The 22,971-nt window shown below is 40.4% G+C and overlaps 2 protein-coding genes across 17 annotated transcripts; both read left to right on the plus strand.

Annotated features, from left to right (window-relative positions):
- Positions 1-3,346: 3,346 nt before the first annotated feature.
- LOC136022422 (uncharacterized) lies at positions 3,347-12,070 on the plus strand. 6 transcript variants are annotated; one of them, XM_065695663.1, is made up of 3 exons: positions 3,347-3,552; positions 7,595-7,737; positions 10,180-12,070. In XM_065695663.1, the coding sequence occupies exon 3, from the start codon at positions 10,241-10,243 to the stop codon at positions 11,558-11,560; it is 1,320 nt and encodes a 439-aa protein (XP_065551735.1). In that variant the 5' UTR covers positions 3,347-3,552; positions 7,595-7,737; positions 10,180-10,240; the 3' UTR covers positions 11,561-12,070. The 6 variants fall into 6 exon arrangements, with proteins under 6 accessions (XP_065551735.1, XP_065551738.1, XP_065551736.1 ...); XM_065695664.1 differs by lacking the exon at positions 3,347-3,552 and adding an exon at positions 3,577-3,723; XM_065695667.1 differs by lacking the exon at positions 3,347-3,552 and adding an exon at positions 9,481-9,625 and having other exon boundaries at positions 7,241-7,737.
- A 256-nt stretch (positions 12,071-12,326) lies between these two features.
- On the plus strand, positions 12,327-21,219 carry LOC136022420 (uncharacterized). Of its 11 annotated transcripts, XM_065695657.1 has the most exons (5): positions 12,327-12,921; positions 16,137-16,371; positions 16,980-17,180; positions 18,609-18,715; positions 18,873-21,219. In XM_065695657.1, exon 5 carries the CDS (start codon positions 18,873-18,875, stop codon positions 20,226-20,228), a length of 1,356 nt encoding a protein of 451 aa, XP_065551729.1. In that variant the 5' UTR covers positions 12,327-12,921; positions 16,137-16,371; positions 16,980-17,180; positions 18,609-18,715; the 3' UTR covers positions 20,229-21,219. The 11 variants fall into 11 exon arrangements, with proteins under 11 accessions (XP_065551729.1, XP_065551721.1, XP_065551728.1 ...); XM_065695649.1 differs by having other exon boundaries at positions 18,609-21,219; XM_065695656.1 differs by lacking the exon at positions 18,609-18,715.
- Positions 21,220-22,971: the final 1,752 nt, after the last annotated feature.

The raw sequence follows: 22,971 nt of genomic DNA on the forward strand, positions 1-22,971 counted from the left end.
AGTCCACTGCATGCCATTTGTGTAAGGACTCTTTCTTTAACCCTTGTGAACTGTCTCACCCATAATAACCCTGGCGTTGGAATCTAGGTTTTTGGCAAAGTATTTTGTTACCTCAGTCTTGTATCGAGTTGCTGTATTTTTCAGTTTGTTACATTGATAATGATTGTTTCACTAATTAAATAATGTAAAAAAAAAAAGAAAAAGTTTGTTTACTTCAGCAGCAAATTGCATTTGGTTGTAAGCTGAAAAATGTGCAGACTGTATATGCTGTTAACAATAAAATATTCTGAAAAAGACTAGTAAAGGTATAGAAGGAACATGTGAGCTTAAAGGCAGCAAGCATGTTTTATTTGTGAATCAGTGGTAATAGAGTTGAAGAGACTTTATAGTGCACAATGTATAGCCATTTCATAGTATTAATACAACAGAATCCAAATTTGTAACAGAAAATTGAAAAACCTTCCAAATTTGCCTTTTTTTTAAGTGGGATTTGGAAAGTCCAAAGAAGTGGAGACAAACCTATCCTGCTCTTTTCCTAAGAAATGTATTTTTGTTTCATGAAACATTGGAGCGGGTTGCTCCATCCCTGGCAGTGTTCAAGGCCAGGTTGGACGGGGCTCGGAGCAACCTGCCCTAGTAGAAGGTGTCCCTGCCCATTGGCGGGTGGTTGGAACTAGATGGGCTTTAAGGTCCCTTCAACCCAAACCATGCTGTAATTCCCCATTCAAGGCAAATAAGGTCCATGTTATGACTGGCAAAGAAGGTGCTTTAATTTCTGCAGAAACATAATTTAATGAGCAGTTGCTTGAGAGATACATTGTAACCTACTATGAAGGCAAGACCAAAATCAGCTCATACAAAATAGCTACTTTTAGAGCTGAAAAAGAAAGCACATATCCCCTTCCTGAAATGGACTCCTTTTCCTGTTATCCTCCCGAAACAGGAAGACTGGTTTGAGGGTTTTTTTAATTGCTTTGTAGTCCTGGAAATCACTTAGATCTGTACAGCTTTTCTCCAGGGTCATGTCCAGTGTTTTGCTGTAAATATTTTTAAGGGAAGCATCAGTAAGCTTCTCTTAGGTCTATCAAATCGTTCTTTGCACTGATAGCATCAGTTTAAATGCTAAAATTCTTTGGAATTCCTTTCCTCCCCATAGACAACAGGACAGAAAATAAACAAAGTGAGGCATTAGGAAGGAAAGGCGACAATCTCTATATGCCAGATTGCCTCTGTAACAATAATAATGGCAAATTACAGGTGAAAAAAAGGACTGCTTTCTGCATTTCAGTATTTCACTGTAAGGGAATATGTTTTTGTGATAAAACACCCAAAGATGAGTACTGAAGAGCGCATTAAATGCTCCTGATGTCCAAGCCTTTTATTTGTAACCCGGGGAAGAAAAACCAAAATGAAATCTTTAATAAGTTTGTTCCTACTTTAGATGCCAGGCTGTCCTGGGTATGTGAGTGAGGGCACTGGTAAATTGCATTGATTTTTTTTGTTCTGAAATCAGTGATGGTTGTTGTATTTCCATAGCTGTGATCTACTACTGTGAACATTTATTTACTGAATTCTGAAATTCTCTTTGCTTAGGGGGAGTGTAAAGAAAAAAGAAGTCAAAGTTCAAATGTCTCAGCAGACTTCAGATGTGAAAGTAACTCAGATAAGCATGTTAGGAAGGATGAAAACACCCATTTTGCGTCATCTAAAACACAGTTGTGCATAAGAAAATGCGGACAGTAATGAATTGGAGGAAGTATCCTTTTTATTTCTGGCCTTTGTCTGTAGCCATGCTCTTACTGCCAGAAATCAGCTTTTCAGATTTAAGGAAGAGTAGATTGTGTTCCAAGTGATTACTTGCTTCTGATGGTCCCTGCTTTGGGTTTGCAAGCAAAAAGTAAGCAAGGTCAGAAAGCAAATCCATTTGTTGTAGTGTACATATAGAGAAAGTCTATCCAATTCTGCAGAATAGAAGAAGTAAGTAAGCAGCTAGATAAATTATTTTACATCTGATTTGTTGATTGATAGCACTAAATAAAATGACTTTTTGAACACATAGGAACACTGTAGAACCCTGGAAACACTGGAAAGTAGTTGTAGCAAAATGGTTACCGTTGCTTGCAATAATACAAAACTGGTTATGTGAATCTGTTTGACACGAACACAATGAATGTATGCATTGTCTTTTAGAGGGTAACGTCATGGGGCAAAAGCAAGGAAATGGAAAAGCAAGGTAAGGGGCAGCCAGCTGGTGCAGGAATGAGTAGGTGAAGATCAAAGAAAAAAAAACCAACAAAAAAAACCCTTATTTTCTTTTCAATTACAAGATGTTCTTTGCTGCTTTCAGGTACAGCATACTCAGAAGTCCAACTAGTCCTGCCTGCATTGTTTAGTAGCACAATTTTTTTCATTCTTTCGACAGTTGGGAGTGGGGAGGGAACAGTTTCTCTTTTGCTTATCAGCCTCAAAGAGGGTTGCTGAGGAGACATGGATCATCAGATCATAAGGGTGAATGCAGGTGGGAGAGTAAAAGCACGTGTTTGCACAGCTACTAAGTTATGAAAGTTACTTACTCATTAAAAACACCATTTTTGCAGCCATGTTTTCGGATCACTGTGTGAAGCCGAGCACCTTGTATGTTGTATATGGGAGTTAATACAACCTATTGTTTTGCATAAATTGTTTTCTACAGAAACTTCACATGTGCTGAACCTGTCCACAGAGAGGGCTTCCTAGGTCTTAGCAGCAGTACAAGTAAGGAAGTTTGCATGATAGTTCAGGTGTAACTAATTTATAAAGAGCTAAAAAGGTTTAATTCCCCTGTGTGTATTTTCAGAAAAGGAGAGGTGAGGTGCGGCACACACAGGGAGTAGAATTCACACTTGGGCTTACCCCACACTGCTAACCTTGGAATGCACTATGAGGAGCACAGGGCTCTATCAGACCTAAAGAGATCACCAAGTGGTGAGTCTAAAGCTTTTCTAAATTTGTGGAACTGAGTAAAGGTAAAGAGAAGAAAGGGCCTGAAGGAGGAGGTGCATGGGTTTTTAGTATTTCTTTCTCAGGAGCTACTTCACTTTTGCTTTAAGGTAAATGGGCCAGGTGAGTCCTTTCTGTCTGAGTGAACCCTTTAGTCTCCCTTCTTACCTGTCTCAAAGTTCACTGTTTTCTCTCTTACCTTTCACCAGGCAGAATAAACAGAAATGCTCAGTGAACTTTCTGTTTCCGCAGAAATACAGAAACTTGTCAGTGTATTTCAGGATGGTTTTTAACATGTTCAAACATTCTCCTCTCTCTCTAGTTAATTAACAATTAACGTAGCCACCAAGAAAAGCTCTGCCAGGAAAGAGGGACACATCAGTACGAAGTCCAACTGACAGTGTCCTGCTTCCTTCCTTTGGGGATTTGCATAAAGTCACAACGAATCAGACTGAGAGATGCCTCTTGCTGACCCCCACTCTTCCTTCAGCTTAATAATCTCCTGACATCCTAATAGGGACCATGAGAGGAGACCTAGAATGGAGATTTCACTGAAGAAACTGGAAGTCAAAGGTTAGTTTAGATGTTTGGAGCCACCTCCATCTACAACGTGACACAGTTCCTTTAGAAAAGGACTCCAGGCATGAGCACAAGCCCTTTGGAAAATCCAGAGTGCCCAGCACAAACTGCTGCAGCTCTGGTGTTGTGCTACAGCTCTGTGAAAGTAAATGCGAAGTCTTAAAGGTGAAGGACTTATTTCTGTTTCCTAATAATGCCTTTTTTTATCATGGTGTTGGTGGGGGTTTGTATTAGTTTTTGGTCAGGTTTTTTTAAGTAACTGGCAGTCCCAAACACTTGTTGCTTTCAGAGCCACCAGCCCTTGCTGCTCTGACACATTCTGTGTGATGGGCTGAATGCTGAGACATGAAGACATCCACAGCCGAGCTGGATTCTAGGCCTAGTTTATGTCTTTTCTGTAGAGGGAAAAAAAACAAAATGAGGAGGAGGGAAGCAGAAATGTGTGTCTGTAGCAAAAATATGAAATGTACCTGAAATTGCAGAGAGGCATAGGTGGATTTTGCAAGAACAGATGTGTAGAGAAGATAGGATGAGGAAAGAGTAGGCTGTTGTTACGTTCAGGAAGAGGAAACTATGACAGAATGGTTGCTTAACTATCTGAAATGGGTTATTTAGCAAGAAAAATTGTTTGAATAAAAGGCAAAAAGAATACCATAAAAAAAGATAAAAACAAAGCTGCTGCCTGGCTGTGCTACTTCATTCCTCTAGGTAATTTTGTACGGTACAGGCGTAAACTAATTTCACTTTTGTTTCTGCCAAGTTTCCCTCTTTAGTTTATGCTTATTGGTTGCAGTCACCAAAGAAGAGTGTGCCACTAGTGTTACAAATTGCATTGTCATTATTACCTAAAGAACTTACACTACAGTTAAACAAAACGTAAGTACAAGATGGTATAAAACACAACAGAGTGGATAAGAGTTCCAAGTATTTAATTTCCTTTTCAATAATGGAAATGTGAATTATTAGCATATGTGAATTACTAGCATAGAGAAGTGAATATTTAAATAAAACTTGAGTATTAGGAAAACACAGTTGACAGCCAAAACTGACAAAATTCTGTTTAGTATGAATCTCTCTTGCGCATAGAAAAGCTGCAGACACCTAGTTAAAATCGTCTTAGTACACAGACTTTTCTAGTTCTCACACTAAAACCAAGAAATAAGATTTTAAGATTTCCAGTCCAGTGGCTACAAGTGTTTACCTGAAAGTTCTTCAGAAGTGACTGGGTGTGCACTGCAGCTGTTGCTGCTCAAGTGCTTCACAACCTGAACCTACTTGAGAAAAACAAGACTGTAGTGCTTTTAGGGCAGGTTCCCTTTTGATACTAGTCAACTGAAGAGTATAATTAATATTAGGTAGCTGTAGAACTGTTCACTCTAAACTTTTTAAAACAAACATACAGAAATTCAAAACCTTACCTAAAGCTCTTAAAACCTTTGCATTTAGTGATGGGAGTTATTTATTACTGTGGTTTCGAAACCATTGCTTTCTGTAAATGAGAATTTCACAGATCATGATTGTTTCATACTGACATTTGTTCCTTATACTGCTGAGCATTAACAGGATGAATACAGGGGAGATTTGACTGCACTGCTAACTACACACTATAAGTCCACCACTTTTCCCAGGAATTAGCAAATTGGTTCCATGAACTCACATGCATAGGCCACTTTAAAACTGCCCTATTCCAGTCTGTGTACCTAGCACCTGAACAATCTCTGGGACCAGAATGACAGCCTCAGCCCCACTGAGTATTGAGTAGTGTGTATTGCACTTTGAGTAATGTGCACTGAGTAGCGTGTACAGGCTTCTCTCTCAGAAGCACTAACTAGGCAAATCATGAAATGCCACTTTTATAACACTCCCTGCAGTTATAAGTTACTGGCAAACTTCTTCAGCCTTTGAGAAACTTTTGTAATGAAAGGTATGATCCAGGTCAGAGCTCTCTTCTTTCTGAGAAAAGTGAAGCAGCAGTTGTTCTTCCGTGTGACATCAGTATGACGAGTGTTACGAGAAGAGATAAGCAAGTCAGCAAGGTGATTTGCTGGTTACTCCTTCCCCTCCCTTGCCCCCCAGCTGACTTCTTCTGAAGTGGAAGGCAAGCGAAAATTCAGACTCCTTTTGCAAATAGTTCCTGTAAGGACTTGATAAATAATAATAATAATATGTTTTAGAATTCAAGGAAATGTAACAACATACATGTTTGAAAATGTTGTCCTAGTGGTTCTGCTGACAAAATAGGCTCCAAAGGGATCAAAATTTCTAATATTGAACTGTGGCAAAGGGAAATGGCTACTAGTCATGTAATAAACAGTTTTGCTTAGTATCAAAGTTACTGATGGATTCCTGAGGCTAGCTTAGTTGTTAACCTTGTTTTACTTGAAAAAAAAGACCATGTGTATAAAGACTTGTTAACATTGCCATTGCAATTGCATGGCAATGTTACCTAAAGGGCACAACTACGTTACACAGGCAGCTACGCTTCAGACAGGAGCTGAGGTGGACACTTCTTTCTGGTTGTCTTATTCCCAGGCAATGTTAAAGAACTTCTAAGGCTGTTGAAAACCGCATCTTTATTCTGTTGATTTATATTTATCTATTTATTTTGCCATAACTGTGCTGACACAGGATGGTAGATAAACAAGTAAATATAAATAACAGTAGAAATTGCTGGGGAATGTTTATTGTTCCTCTTGAGGTGAATTAAGTACAGTTGTGCTTAATTATAGAGAGATTTAATGAACAGTGCATTGGACATTCCAGCACCATAAACGGTTCTATGAGGAGTCTGCAAAGGTACAGCGTGAGCCATGTTTGGATGTGCATTTGTGTGAGGACTGATCTTGTGGGTGCTGGCACACACATGATGTGACAGTTACTGCAGCATTTCTTACTGGCAAGGGAGTTTCTCGCTTAGATGGAGTCATTTTATTTCTGGTCCCCGCTCCCACACAGATTACCCAACTGACAGTTAGGCCTTCTTGCCCTCCATGCCAGATCGTTCCTCAGTCATGAATTACCACTGCTGAGTAATGGCTACAGTTTGAATTTCCCCTTTAAAATATTTCAGCTGTAATCAAGCTACTGCTGCAATTTCCCTTTTCCCATCTAAGACAGCTGAAGATGTGTATCTTTGCATAGAAATCAAAGTTATTTAAAATAAAAATTGCAAGCACTCTTACTAAAAGAAGGAAGTTTTTTTTTTCCTCTCTGAACAGCTAGTAAAGTAAGCAAATCCAGGTTTTTCCCCAAAATAAATCATTCTATTCCTCTTCATGTCTACTTCCTTTTAAGCTACTGTTTGTGTTAGCTATTAATACAGCCCCACCAGCCAATCAAGTGTTGACTCAAATTATGTAACAGCCTTCTATTACATAAAGGTAGGCCTACCAGCCATCTGGGGAGGAACTTTTTACAAGAGCATGGAGTGACAGGACAAGGCAGAATGGCTCTAAACTGACAGAGGGGAGATTTAGTTTGCCTATAATGAGGAAGTTCTTCCCTGTGAGGGTGCTGAGGCGCTGGCACAGGGTGCCCAGAGAAGCTGTGGCTGCCCCATCCCTGGCAGTGTTCAAGACCAGGCTGGACAGGGCTTGGAGCAACCTGCTCTAGTGGAAGGTGTCCCTGCCCGTGGCAGGGTGTTGGAACTGGGTGAGCTTTAAGGTCCTTTCCAACCTGAACCATTCTATAATTCTACATCCACCTACTGTTTCAGAAACCTTTTGTGGTAGATTTAAGGTTGATGTGATGAAATACTAGGTTGGGGGTTTTTTGTTTCACAACTGTGCACACAATTGCTCTGTTGATTTTGCGTCACTAGAAAGTGAAAGAGAGAATTTTAACAGAGGAAGCTTACCCGAAAACGCCCAAAAATTGTCATCTGTCATTCTCTGAGTTAATAGAGAGGCTGAGCTTGTATAAACATCAGCTGAAATGTGTAGTAATTAAAGTTGCTTATGTGAGAAAATAACAGAACAGAAAGCAAATTGATTTGCTGTATACAGGAAGCTAACAAAGTTGTGGGATTTCCCCACAGGCTAACAAAAGTACTAATAGAATTGTAGAGGAAGCAGATGCTGGGGAATGAGCAAAGTTCCAAGGTCTCTCATTTCAGTGGAAGCATAAAGCATAACTGGGCCACTGGAAAGCATGAAGTGCTAGATGAAGAGGCTTGAAACTGTGAGTAAACGCACTATCGTTTGATTCCTCTTATGTTAAGGAGGGCACAATTTTATGCATTTGAAATACCAAGATTGCACACAGAAAACATGAACTCCATTGTTTTCTCTTTACGTAACAACTGAAAAATGTTGAGGTGTTACTTAACTATTCCAGGCAAAACGGGTGTCAGATTTATAATGTTTCAGTAAGAGCAAGATATTAAAAGCAAGGCTTTTATTTTTTCGTGTAAGTTTCTTGAACTGTGTTGATATAACATACCTTGCAGTAAAAAGTTGTCTTCCAGTTTCTTCTCTGTCCTGCAAGTGGTATTAACCTGAACAGGCAGAGAAGGTCCAGAGTTGCTGAAGTATTTTCAAACTCTTCTTTTAAAGAGGAAATATAGTTTTCTGTTTGAGAGCACACAAATATTTCATTTAGTAGCAGAGACCACAGTGATATCAGACATAGGGAAACAGTGGTCATTTGCTCAGCTTTGGAATATTATTTTACATGAAGTGAGGTTTTGCCAACATATGTTCATTTGAACAGAGAACAGTACAAAGCAGTACAATAAGTACCTCTTAAAAAACTTCACAAGTATAATCCTTTATCAGAATGACAGTGGATAATTCTGCTTAGACATTATTGCTTTGAAAATAGTTGAAATGCTGCATTTTTTTAAATGAACTATAGAAACAGCATTTTAGTCCCCTAGTTAAGTGGACATCAGGTAGTGGTTGCAGCATGTGGATTCCAAAAGAAGTGGCACAAGCCTGAACCCAAAATCATATTTCATATTTGGGAAGTGATGCCCTTTCTTGGAAAATCAGCGTACTTCCCTTTGAGCAGGTCAAGGTGAAAAACAGAAATGGATGAAAGTTAGCAACCACTGGAGGTTTCCACACATGCCTCTCTTTGGGGAGAAAACACTAAATTATTTAAAGAGAGTACATAGATCTCTCTGTGCTTGTGTCGTTTTTATAGGCTACTTTAAGTAAAAGGGACTTGTTTCTTTATAGTAACTGTCTGTAAAGTTTTACTCACAGTCATCATTCATGCCCTAGGAGGCCTCTGGTTTCCAATAGGAATGCTAGTTTACTTTTTTCCAGATCAAATGCTTCATAATGCTTTTGACATGCTAAAACTACTCGTTGTTAGTCTAAAAGTAAGCTATTAGGATGAATTTGCATTGTCCAAATTGGGAAACACATGCATACAAAATTCATTAAGAGAAACAATATCAAAAGGTTGTTTGCACATAGTTGAAACAAATTGTTTAACATGTAAGACTTGAGATGCAAGGGAACATTTGAGTGAACTTCCTGCCTTATGTAACTTACATATAAAACTAAGATGGAGACTTCTGTGCAGATGAATTTAAAGGAATTGCTCTCTTTTTATATTGGCTAGAAAGCAGTGCTTGCCATGGGAGGATTTTAACATTAGGTCTTTATTGCAGGAAGAGAATACTGGTTTTCTAACATTCCTTAAATCTTAAAAATGCCATTTTATGTAAATTTCCCAAGCCTGATTTAACAGGAAGATTTTGAGGTGCATTTCTGCCTGGTGTAAGACTGTCAGTGGAAAACATTTTTCACCAAAACAATGTAATGGTTTTTGCAGTTAGCATCTGTATCAAAAAAAACCCAAACAACTGAATGCTGTATTTCTGTAAATAAAAGTGACAGGCATTAATGATGAGGAACTTTATTAGTGCTTTTCATCTCACCATTTCATAAATTTGTCCCATCTCTTATGCAGTAAATTATTTCTCCCAGAAAAGTTTCTGTCAGGATTCTGTGATTATCTCTACCTTCTTCAGTCACTTTGAGTCATGCTGAAAACAATGGTGGATTTAGAACTGTGGTCTGAGCATCTTTAGTGGCAAAAGCAGCTTACATTTAAGGTAATCTCACCCCCTGAACGAGTGAAAAGATTCATTTCAAACCTCTTTTCCTAGGTAACTTTGACTACCAGAAGATCCTACTAGGCTCTGAAAACATTTTCTTTGTGATTTGACAATCAGGAAATGGAGAGACTGTGACAATACAAGAAAAGGCAATTTGAATTTCTGTTCACAGCACCTTTATTTAGAAGGATAATGGGAAAGGATAACTCTACAGTTTCACAAGCTTATTGGAATACCAAAAGATAGGAATTTTTGGTTTTCACTAACATAAAATTTCTTCCAGGCCTTAAAGTGATTCAAATTACACTGTATTACCATTACTGTTTACTAAACCAGCTGAAACTGTTGCACTGGGCTCAATTGTAGAGTAAAATATAATAACGTTTGGAGTGCATTCCAAACCTGTATGAAAAGCCAGGCTTTCATACTAAAGTCCGAAGTATCAAAACAGTAACTATTGTGTTTAAGAAAATACAGTTGAATACAAAACATTTCTTCTTTTTGGCAAAATACTGAAAATGTGGGGGGTTTGTGTGTTTGTTTTGTTTTAGAGAAGGTGAACAGAAAACTGAGTGTAAAGACCTGTGAAGTTCCAAAACATAAAATTCAGCAATGATACACTGTGGAAAGAAACGTACTTGTGCTGTTGCCACGTGTATTCTTATTTTTGCAACTGCTTTGATCTCCTACTGGAAAGATCCTCAGCTACAAAATAACATAGCCAGAAAAATCTTCCCCCAGGCAACAACAGCCAGTCCAGCAGGCCAGCTTTGTAGGGGTAAACCTGCTCAAGATGTTATAACACCATTAACAGATAACAGAACTTTTATTATATCCCCATACTTTGACAACAGAGAAGGCAAAGTCACTCGTGTGATCGGGATTGTTCACCATGAAGATGTAAAAGAACTGTTCTGCTGGTTCTGCTGTCAGCCCGATGGAAAGATCTATGTATCAAAAGCAACAATCGATGTTCACTCAGACAGATTTGGGTTCCCTTACGGTGCAACAGATATAGTTTGTTTGGAACCTGAAAACTGCGACCCAACGCATGTATCCATTCACCAGTCTCCACTTGGAAATATTGACCAGCTGCCAAGCTTTGAGATCAAAAACCGCCAGGCTGAGCCCTTCCCTGTTGACTTCACTGTCTGCATCTCTGCCATGTTTGGCCACTACAACAATGTTTTGCAGTTTATACAGAGCATGGAGATGTACAAGATTCTTGGGGTACAGAAAGTGGTGATCTATAAGAACAACTGCAGCCACTTGATGGAGAAAGTCTTGAGGTTATATACGGAAGAAGGAACTGTAGAGATAATTCCCTGGCCAATAAACTCACACCTCAAGGTTTCTTCTGAATGGCACTTCATGCATGATGGTACACACATTGGCTACTATGGACAAATCACAGCTCTAAATGACTGTATATACCGTAATATGCAGAGGAGCAAGTTTGTGGTTCTTACTGATGCTGATGAAATAATTCTTCCCCTTAAGCACCCAGACTGGAAAACCATGATGAGCAGCCTACAGGAACAGAACCCAGGGACTGCTGTTTTCCTCTTTGAGAACCATATCTTCCCAGAATCCGTCTCCACTCCCATGTTCAACATCTCATCCTGGAATACTGTGCCAGGTGTTAATATATTAAACCATGTTCACAGGGAGCCTGACAGGAAAGAAGTTTTCAATCCCAGGAAAATGATAGTTGATCCACGAAAAGTGATTCAGACTTCAGTCCACTCTGTCCTCCACGCTTATGGGAACAGTGTGAATGTTCCCATGGATGTTGCCCTCATTTATCACTGCCGGAAGCCCCTTCAAGCAGACCTTCCCAGGGAATCCCTCATCAGGGATACAACACTGTGGAGATACAACTCATCATTAATTATGAATGTTAATAAGGTTCTACATCAAACTGTACTGTAAGCTCAAAAGTGAAACCTCAGTTATAAGGAGGGAACGTGAAGAGCTGCCTGTGTCGGGGGCAGGCAGAGGAGATCATTTGAAAATCATAAAAGGAAATTCAGTTCCACGTGAAGTTTAGATCTTACAGAGGTTTAAGAGAACATCCCTGCTACGTACTATGCAAAGGTAAATGCTTTTGATTTGTGAACTGAATCAAGGTATCCAGGGAAGAGATGTTCAAAAGTGAAAAAATCATTTGATCCAAGGATGGTTGAGGCCTCAGCCCACTACTTTTCAGTCCAGTTTTGTGGGGATGTTTGCATATGGTTGGGAAGGGCCTGATAATATTGTTGTTCCATCAGTGTGACATATGTCTTAGCAGGGATACATCCTTCTGGAGATACACATCTTTGGCTCTGAAACTTAAACTGTGTTGGGTTGCTGCAACTTGTGCAGCAATGGAATTTAAAGGTGTTGCAATAGGCATTTAATGACCTGTTCTCCCCAACAATAAATGCACTGTGTATTTAAGATGATCGATTACTCACAGGAAGAAAGCTCTGTAACATATGGCCACCACCAGAAAAGATCCCATCCTCATACAGGGTCTCGTATGAATGTATTTTGTTGTAGGAATGATTCAACCACCAATTGCTGTCTCTAAAAAGTAAAAGTACCGGTGTCAACAACTGGGTTTATCACCTTCAACTATCAAATTTTCCTTTCCCTTTTTAAAAGTGATTTCCATCTGGAGCTCGCTTCAGTTTTTGCATTTCACATAAGTTAATGAGGCGAGTGACCGGAGCCCTCCTCCTGCTCCGAGGCACAGCCTCTCCCTGCGCACTCGCGCTCCCTGTGCTGTTCATCCTATGCGGGGCGGTCCACGGCGCTCCCGGCACCGGCCGCCGCATTGCTCCAGCTCCCGGTTTTGAGCGAGGCCTCCCCTATAAACGCATCAGGGAACCCTCGACGGCGGCCAGAACGACCGGCCTCGGGGCTGCGCTGCCCCGCACGGTACGCGCCGCGCCTCGGTGCGCAAGCGGCAGTCCCGCCCCGGTAGGGGCGGGTCCCGCAGGGGCTGAATGCCCCCGCGCAGCCGCGCCGCGGGGTCAGGGGGGCTGGCACAGCATGGGGTGGGGGGTACCCCATTGTCCCCCCCACACCCCGCGCCGGTCCCGCAGGATGGAGGACGCGGGGAGCAGCGGGACATGAGGCACATCCGTCTGGTCGCACCGCGGAGGGTGTCGGGCTGCGGCTCCTGCTCAGGATCTCGTGACCGGCATCGCTTGCAAAAACAGGTTCGGGACCTTGTTTCCACTGAAGAAGTAACAAATCAGACGGTGCTCAGCTGTAGCATTGTTTTTGGGTACTGATGCTTAACGGTAAGTTAAAGGTGTACGTTAATTGCACAGCACAAAGTTTAAGTTTCACTCTCCAAACCTGGAGTTTAATTTTAAAGAATGTGTACTTCCTCTCAAGAGCGGTTTCAGCCTGTGTTGTAGGCAGCGAAGCATCACACAGCTGCTCACTCACTGCCTCCGTCCTCCTCCCCCAGCAGGTTGGGGAAGAACGTCGGAAGGGCAGAAGTGAGACAAGCTGTGGGTTGACGTAATTCCAGAGGTAAAGCAAAGCTGCATGCACAAGCAAAGCAAGATAAGGGATTTACTGCTTCCCATCGGTAGGGTTTTAGCCATTTCCAGGAAAGCAGAGCTCCATCACAGAACAATGATTTGGGAAGACAGATGCCATAATGCTGTGTATCTCTCCCTTCCTCCTTCTTCCCCCAGCTTTAACTGCTGTGACAGCATCTGGAACAGGCCTTTAGTTAGGCTGGTTCAGCAGTCCCAGCTGTGTCCCCTGCAGACTTGTGCTGCTTTTTACACCTGGGAAAGGGAGGAGGGAGCAGCATGAGAAACAGAGGTGGCCTTGACAGTGTAAGCACTGTTCAACCTCAGCTCAAACATCAGTGTGTTCAAAATTTGGTCACAAATCTAAAACACAGCCCCTTACAAGCTGATAAGAAAATTAGCTGTGTCCCAGCTAAAACAAGTGCAATGTGAAAGACACACACCTGAAAGAACAATCTTAAACATCATGCCTGAGCAGTTGCTCCTCAAAGGACACAATGTCTGATTGTTTACAGTAGCAGAAACTTGCCTTAGGGATGTACAGCAGATTATAGTGGAGAAGTTTATGACTGTACAGGAAAACGTGTGGTTTGTCAGTTCCAATGGCACAAATTAAGTAGATGGCAACAGGGTCTGGCTTTCCTCCTTGTGTTCGGGATAGAAATGGTCAGCTTAAACTTTTTTAGGGCAATATTTTAGGAATAGTGGGATAATAACTGCACTCAGCATAATAGCGTCTGACTTTGGGTTGTATGAGAGAGGAAGGACACTGGTGTTACAAAGAGTGTTCCTGAAAAAAAGATCAGCTTTCAAAAGGTTAGCAACAGACAATCTAGATAAAGATGGTAAATGATTGTTAGTCTTTGGAATTTCTTATTTAGGTACCGGTTTGTTGGTGAAAAAGCATAAACCAGAGGATAGAGAATAACTTGTTTCCAAAAATAAGAAATTAATAAGGCTATTTGTTAATGGTGACTTTTTAGTTATGCCCTGGATAAACCAAGGATTAGGCTGTTTCTTCTTTGTATACTCTTGAATCTAATACTAGATATTAGGGACTGAAACTTTGCAATCACATCCTCTCAGTTGTCCCCCATCCTCACCCTAGGTAGGGAGATAATGTAGTAAGCTGAGACATACCAAAAATCAAAGTAGGCATTGCAAAGATACTGAAATGAGCAGCATAGAAGGTCTTCAGCTGCTTCAGTGCAAAGAAAGCAGATGACAAAGGAAGCCACAATGCAGAGAGCATGTGAGGGAGATTAGACCTTGGAGTGGCTCTTGAGCTAAATTAGCACTTTGTTCTACCTTTTCTTAAGGACAGTTCTAATTGTGGATGGTTAAGGCAAGATGATGGAAACGGAAGTTTGAAAATAGAAGTTGTACAGCAGAGGTAAAAACAGTATTCCAGTTGGAAGGTGATAACGAATAATTTCCATTCCAAAATTCTAAGACACACAAGCTATTAAAGAACCTATAATGGGTGTTTAATAAACTTTCATGAGCATAGTGGTGCAATGTGGCAAAAGAAAGGATGAGCGGTTCCTTGGTTTAGGGAGGGGAAAACCCCATGATTTAAATATATGCAAGTTTGTAAGTACGGTCGTGGTCACACACAAGGTTGTGGAGTGGGTTTTAGAAGGACTATGGCAAAAGAAATGAGAAGTGTGATTAATCTGAGCAACCTGATCTACTGAAAGGTGTCCCTGCGCACATCAGGGGCTGGAGCTAGCTGATCTTTGAAGGTCCTGTCCAACCCAAACCATTCTGTGACGCTGTGATTCTAACTGGGGCAAGAGATCTTTATTAGTATGACCTTGCCAATGAAGAAAACACATTGTGTAACTGCACCCAGCTGAAAGACTGGCTAGATGTGTTAATCCTTGGCTGATGACAAGATTACATCTGTCTGTGCAGTGTGATGCATCTGCAAAAAATAAAGTCCTAGCATGTGTTGAGAAATAATGTTTCCAGCAATGATAAGGGCTTGTCACTGTCACATACAAATGGACAAGGAGCAGAGATCTCTGGTCTCCTGTGCTAGAGGTTAATTGAAACCAGGCCAACAGCGCAGAAGCAGCTGTGCAAAGAGTGGTTCTTAGGAAACGGTGTTAGAACAGCCTGTCTCATTTAATGGAAAAGTAGGAGGTGATCTGACTGCAGTCCGTAAATGCACTGGGGAGGAAGAAAGGCTCTTTACTATTAAAGGGAATACTGAAAAAGAACAAACTGGTGCCAGGTAGCCATTGATGCCATTAGCTAAATTCAGTATTAAAGCAAAGCTCTGTAATTTAGATCATGTTCTGTCTGAATAGTAATTGGAATTAAAAGACACAAAACCAGAAAGAATTATTGTTATTCTCATTATAAAATAAACCCTTCTAAATATGCTGGAAACATATTTCTGAAGTTAAAACTTGCCAAGTACTCTCTATAGTGGGGAAACCCAAATGTAATGTTCCTAATTAATCTGACTTTATATCTGACTACACATCTGTGCTATTAATTTCAAGGGACAAAATTCGTGGGTCACATGTTGGGAAAACCATTAATTTCACTCAAAGAATTACATACTTCTTTAAGATTCTGTGTCCTGGTGTGTCTTGAGTTCTGTATTTTGCTCTTTCTGCTTCTAGAATCTTCTGTTGTTTCAGATATCTCTCATACTTACTCATCTATATCTACTTATTTTAATTAGGCCTATATAGTATGTTACTAAAGAAATGGTTGCCCAAGAAGCGCTGATATATAGTACATTTTTCTAGTTCTCTTGAAGTATGTGTGTGAGCTGTGGCTATGTCAACAGGCAGCATTCAATTCCAGAAGGAAATTAAGTAGCCTGACAAAAAGTCCCCCGAGTGCTTAGGTTTGATTTGCTTCAACAACCCCACACTCAAGTTTGTAATTTATAAGTTAATGGGAGGCAACTGTGCTTTACCCAAGAGAAGGAAAACTTGTTTTTCTGGTAGGTGTGGCCGCTGTTACTGATACTAAAGAACACCAAGCATGGAAATGAAATGTGTCGGCAAGGTATCGTACCAGCAGTTTTTGCTTCAGTGTTGTTCTGAATTGAATAACTCTTGCAATTTCTCTTAAAAACATTGACGTTTTTGCCTGGTTACAATAAGCAATCTATAGATCATACCTTAGCAAAAAATAAACGGAGGACTGAACAGAGCTTCACTCGTCTATCTGCTTTAAAAGGTACTTTTTCCATTCTGATGTTCACTGCTCAAAACGCTGTTGAAAAGATATGATTTTAATTGTTTGTTATTTATAGCTAGCAAAAGCAGAAGAAACAACAGGTAATAAATGAAATTGTGTTATTTGATGTTGATAATGATAATTCTCTAGTAGAAACTATTTACGAGACTGAACAATATTTTAAATCATAAATAGATAAGACCGAGATAAAAATGTTGAATATGACCTACTCTATTTTGTAAGAATGGTGGGAAGGAGAATGTTCAAGGGAAACATTTTGTTTAATGAGACCATTCATGTTTAATGAAAGGACTTAGAAAATTTAAGTTGTTCTCAGTCACAAATCTCAAGCAGAAAGTTGTGTGACAATGTCAGGCTCTTAACCCTGTATCTGCAGTTCTGCTGTAAATTGTAAGGACTTATTGCGGGGGGGTACTTAGAAGAGTCAGTGCTGGCAGTTCTGCTTTGTGTCTAGTGCGATGTAGTGAGATTTCTGTTGTAAAGCAATTGCTTGGTGGCTGGGAAAGCCTGCTATAAATCGCATCAGCTTTGGCAAATGGGGCATTTTAGCAAGTATGTTGTGACAATAGTTCTCCTTACTTTTTCAGGAAAGAGCAGTTGTGAAAATACTGCACAGTTTTCTGAAAGCATGAACTGTTATTTTTTGCCTAAATTCAGTTGAGATTCAGAAGCTAGATTGCTGTCTTCAGAAGCAAGGTTTTACTGGTTGGAAAAAACTGTGTTTAAGCAGAACACGAGACTCCAGGAGAACTTTTCAACCCAAGTAGTGAAGTTGCCAAGGAATTCAGGTACCTCCAAAGTTATGAAGCTGCCAAGTATGATATCTGGATCATAACTATGGGTTGAGGTTATTTCTAGTTTTGTACCTGTCTTCGAAAATGCTAGTTTCCTGTTCCATCGCAAAACTGTATTGAGACAGAGGCTCTTAACAGAGCTTTACACAATGTGTGAAATGGGGGGGGGGGGGGAATGATCAGATTTAGTTATTATTTTAGAATAGACTAAAAAACATTGTTAGATATTTATCATGTGCAGGTAAAGATATTTATCATGTGCATGTGAAGATACTTAGATTAATAAGTACTTAAGCAAGTGATTTTATTAATTCTCAAGTGAAAGGACAAGAAATATGTGAAACTTCCAATATCTGCCTCACCTATGACATTACTACCTGTTCTAGCTATAAAATATAAACCTAGAAATCTGGGCCTTTTTATGATTTATCTTTTTCTCAGAAGCTGGCATTACACAGTAATGATATGTCTATTAGAAACATTTCCCTCATCTTGTGCAGTCGAATCAGTTTATTGCATCTTGGCATTTTATCCTACATTTCTTGCTGGCTGTCTGGGCTACTCTTTTCTACCAGTCCAGTTTTCTGATCTAACATGCATCTGATTAATCTGGGGCATTCTTCTTGCAAGAATCTCTGTGGTACAAGCAGGCCTTTAAAGAGACGTGCTGTCACCTTATGGATGATATGTGGGTGCCTAAAGATTAATTTGTAGGGGAAACTTCAATTCGGGCTGCATTTACACAAGTGACTGCTTGAAATTGCCAAGAGGTCCCTGTCAGGCATCAACGCTTGGTAGGATGAGTGCTCCTAAAGGCTTTGGCCAGTTTCTGGGAGGCATCCAGTACTTGGGGTTGTCTGTTCCTGCAGCAGCAAGAGTTTAAAACCTGACCCTCAAGCTATGCCAGGATCTGAGCCAGCACTAATGCAGTGTGAGGAGGCCCTGATTTCTAGCAAGCACAATATGAGGTGACATTTCCCTGCCTTGTACAGTGGGGAGTAGGGTAGAGCTAATAACTAAGAAGACTTACACCTGCATAGGTTTCACCTGTCTCCTGCTGAATTGTATGAATTGACCTTCCTCTGTATGTAGTGTCTCATCTGTGGTGAGCTGCAAATTGGGGAATTTATGCATTAGCGATTGTATCTGGACCATCATGTGCAATCTCCAGTTGCTTTGTTTTTAAGGAACTCAACTAATTCTGTATACATTTAATTTTTGAGTCTGCCCCTAACTTGTCTGTGAGAAGTCTGATTTAGGGGTTTTTTTCCTGTATAATTTACATGTACACCATGGGGAGGGAGGGGGAGGGAGAAAGCTTTTGTTCTGTTTAAACATTACTGCTTAATTGTTTAACTGCATATTCTAAAATGTGGATTATAGAAAATAATGAATAATGCCTCCTTGTTCTCCTGTATACAGACCTGAATCATACTCTTTTGCATACACTTCCACATACAGAAACTGTTCCACACATCAATATACAGAGGCGTTCAGTGTTACGTACGCTATTGTGCAACCCACTGAAGGTGTGTTCTGGGATTGATTTTCATGAAAGCCCTGTAGCTGGGTCTCTGATGAAGTCAGCGCACAATGCTAGAGATTTGCCCCACGTCTTGTTGTGGAGTATTTGAGCAATGATCACGAGTCCATATGATCTCATACTACCTATTTTCTTTCCTACAGATGCGGCAGCATAAAGTGCGAAGAAAAAGAAATGTGCATCCACATTTAGTTACATTGAGAATGTTGTGTGGTGGGAGAAAATCTTACTTTGCTGCTACTGTGTGCATTGTTACTCTAACTTCAATGATCACACTTTCTTATCTTAGGTTACAGAGACCTTCTCACCTGCCAAAAATAATTTATGAAGTTAGCAAATGTAGAGGGGAAATTACCAATAGCACAATAACACCATTAACAGATAACAGAACTTTTATTATATCCCCATACTTTGACAACAGAGAAGGCAAAGTCACTCGTGTGATCGGGATTGTTCACCATGAAGATGTAAAAGAATTGTTCTGCTGGTTCTGCTGTCAGCCCGATGGAAAGATCTATGTATCAAAAGCAACAATCGATGTTCACTCAGACAGATTTGGGTTCCCTTACGGTGCAACAGATATAGTTTGTTTGGAACCTGAAAACTGCGACCCAACGCATGTATCCATTCACCAGTCTCCACTTGGAAATATTGACCAGCTGCCAAGCTTTGAGATCAAAAACCGCCAGGCTGAGCCCTTCCCTGTTGACTTCACTGTGTGCATCTCTGCCATGTTTGGCCACTACAACAATGTTTTGCAGTTTATACAGAGCATGGAGATGTACAAGATTCTTGGGGTACAGAAAGTGGTGATCTATAAGAACAACTGCAGCCACTTGATGGAGAAAGTCTTGAGGTTATATATGGAAGAAGGAACTGTAGAGATAATTCCCTGGCCAATAAACTCACACCTCAAGGTTTCTTCTGAATGGCACTTCATGCATGATGGTACACACATTGGCTACTATGGACAAATCACAGCTCTAAATGACTGTATATACCGTAATATGCAGAGGAGCAAGTATGTGGTTCTTACTGATGCTGATGAAATAATTCTTCCCCTTAAGCACCCAGACTGGAAAACCATGATGAGCAGCCTACAGGAACAGAACCCAGGGACTGCTGTTTTCCTCTTTGAGAACCATATCTTCCCAGAATCCGTCTCCACTCCCATGTTCAACATCTCATCCTGGAATACTGTGCCAGGTGTTAATATATTAAACCATGTTCACAGGGAGCCTGACAGGAAAAATGTAATAAATCCTAAGAAAATGATAGTTGATCCACGAAAAGTGATTCAGACTTCAGTCCACTCTGTCCTCCACGCTTATGGGAACAGTGTGAATGTTCCCATGGATGTTGCCCTCATTTATCACTGTCGGAAGCCCCTTCAAGCAGACCTTCCCAGGGAATCCCTCATCAGGGATACAACACTGTGGAGATACAACTCATCATTAATTATGAATGTTAATAAGGTTCTACATCAAACTGTACTGTAAGCTCAAAAGTGAAACCTCAGTTATAAGGAGGGAATGTGAAGAGCTGCCTGTGTCGGGGGCAGGCAGAGGAAATCACAAAATAGAAATCACTTCCATGTGAAGTTTAAATCTTACAGAGATTTAGACTAACAGCCTTTTAATGTGTTGTAGGAAGGTAAATGCATTTGATTTGTGAACTGCGGCATGGTACCTTGTAAGAGTCCACAGTGATCAAATGCTGACTAATGATTGAGTTCCTCAGGTAAAGTCTCTACTGCAGCCTTGTAAGATGTGAGAGATGAGGCATAGTGAGAGGATAGCTCTTTTACATGCCTATAACTGTGAAAGGGCATTATTGCAGCCATAGGAAGTGTCCATGCAGAAATTTGAAATTTAATTTACGAATTTCCAGCTTGCTCTCTCTTCCTGTTCCTATCCTCATGCTTTTAAACTTGTACAATGAGCCTGTAAACTTCCTGAAGAAGGAATTAATTGGGTTTTGGCTTTTTTTCTCTTGAAGGACTTGGTGGTTAACAGCATACAGCTCTGTTTAATGGTGCTTTTTAAAAGATACTTGGGACAGCATCTCCCAGATGAAGAGCATGAACACTCTAACCCGTTATAATCGCAAAGGCAGGGTAAGCAAACCCACCACCTATAGCACTGGAGCTGTCACTTGTTAGAGGTATTTCTTCTTAAGGGAAATGAGAATTCATAGCAGAGCCATCAGTCATTTAATGATACCAAGCATCAATGCAGATGGTATTCCTTCTGGAAAATGTAAAATGAGGTTACTTCCAACTAAGAAAAAATAAAAATCAGTATTTCTCAACTGATTCAAATAATGCAAAAGGCTGTGCAAATTTTTCAACCAATGTACAAAAAATAACAACTATGGTCTTTAGTATTAATGTTGTTTAATTCTTGCAGTTTGTATGTCACTGTTTGGGTACAGAATTTCTATGTGCCAAGTTGAGTAAAAGGCAAACTAATAAATTGTGAAAATAATTGAGCACAATCTATCAGTTTCAATTGTAAAAAAAAAAAGAACCTTTTATATTCTTGGAACTAGTGTTTGTTCAAGTGGTGATGTATCATAACACTAAGCATAGCTGTTGCAGTTTTGCCAGTCCGAATGGCTGCTCAGCTGGGGCTTTGACACATATGATTTTAAGAAGAATGGTGATCCCTCTTGTTGCCCACAGCTGTTGTGAATTACTTATGCAGTAAGTGCTGAGTTGTGTTGGAAAGCTTTAAAACAGAGGCACGGGCTACAGATTGATGTTGAAGAAACTGAACTGAAAAGGTGGCTGTTTCCAGGTGGAAAGACGGATGGATGAGCAATTACTTATGGTATGTAACAGTTGTTTTCCTGTGACCTTGAAGCCTCCTAACAAACTGCTTCTTCATGAAAATTAGACACCAGCTGGATTTTAGACCTTCACGTGGTGGGTAAGTTAAATTATATTGTTTCCTTATGTAGGTGTAAGGGTACAGAAGCTGCATCTTTTACAACCCCTATTTAAAAACAGTGCCAAGTAGTTACTAAGTTCTGCCAAAGGGTCAGAAGGAAAGAAAAGCGAACAAAACCCCTTTGCTCACTGTAGTTTCATAATTTCAGTTTCTGCTTTTTAAATGCTATGTGCATTGTACTGGTGGCGTAATGTATTAGAACATTGCTATGAGTGGACATCTGGGGGCAGTTGTAGTCTGCTATTGGTATGTGACAGAGAAGTGTGTGTGAGAGCAGCTATGCTTGGTTTAATTTCCACACCAATGTCATGTTTTCATTTGGTTTGAGCTGTCATTAGTGTGTTAGTATCATTAGCTTGCAAATGTCCAGTGGAACTTTCACTTGGAAGTCTTCAAGAGACAATCTGTAAATAACTGTGTGTCAGTTGTGTTTATAAGAATCATCAGCTGCTATGTAACAGGCTACAACTTCATTTGTAAAGCTAAAGGGGTAGAAGAGCAATGTTGTGTGTACTGAATGCTTCTCATCATGGTTTTCTGCTTGTATCCTCTGGATACAAGCTTCCCCCCCTATGCCTACCACCACTTTCCCTTCCCACCATTCTCTCTGGAAAGTTGAATTCAGCTCTCAGATGCTTTGTGCTCTGCCTCTTGTGGGACTTGCTTGTGTGTGTCAGTGTTTTGTGCTGGGGAACTCAACACTGGACTTGGATGTGGCTTTGAGCACAGAACAGAGGTGAAGAATCCCTTCTCTTTGGCATCTAGCTATCTGCGTGTTAGTACAGCTCAGTGTAGTTGGCCACCTTTGTCACAAGAGCATATTGCTAAATTTGTTGTGTAATAGCATTCTCGGGTCCTTTCCTGTAAAGCTGGTTTCCACTTAGTTGGCTCCAACCTGCCTGTTGTGTGGGATGACTGTGTCTCGGGTGAAGGAGTTGCTTTGCCTAAACTTCCTGAGATGTCTGTCAGCCTACTTGTCCAGTTTGTTGAGAAGCTCAGAATTAGGATTCCCTGTTCTCTTGCATATTGATTGCTTGCCCTTCCCATGGTTTCCCCTTCCCCTCCAAATAAATCAGTATTGTTGGGAACTCGCTGAGAGACTGCATCATAAAGGTCACTATTAAATTAATCAGTTCTAGCCCCTAAAGAACGCTTCCAGTAAGTGGTTTGCAATGTTTTACAGGTGACCCATCATCACATGGCTCCTTTAGAGTTAACTGAGTTACAGCCCCCATCATATACAGTAAAGTTACACCCACATTAAGAATGAGAACTGAGTTTCAAGGGAAGT

This window comes from Lathamus discolor, chromosome 15, assembly GCF_037157495.1.
Source record: "Lathamus discolor isolate bLatDis1 chromosome 15, bLatDis1.hap1, whole genome shotgun sequence".
In the NCBI taxonomy this organism is placed as follows: Eukaryota; Metazoa; Chordata; class Aves; order Psittaciformes; family Psittacidae; genus Lathamus; species Lathamus discolor.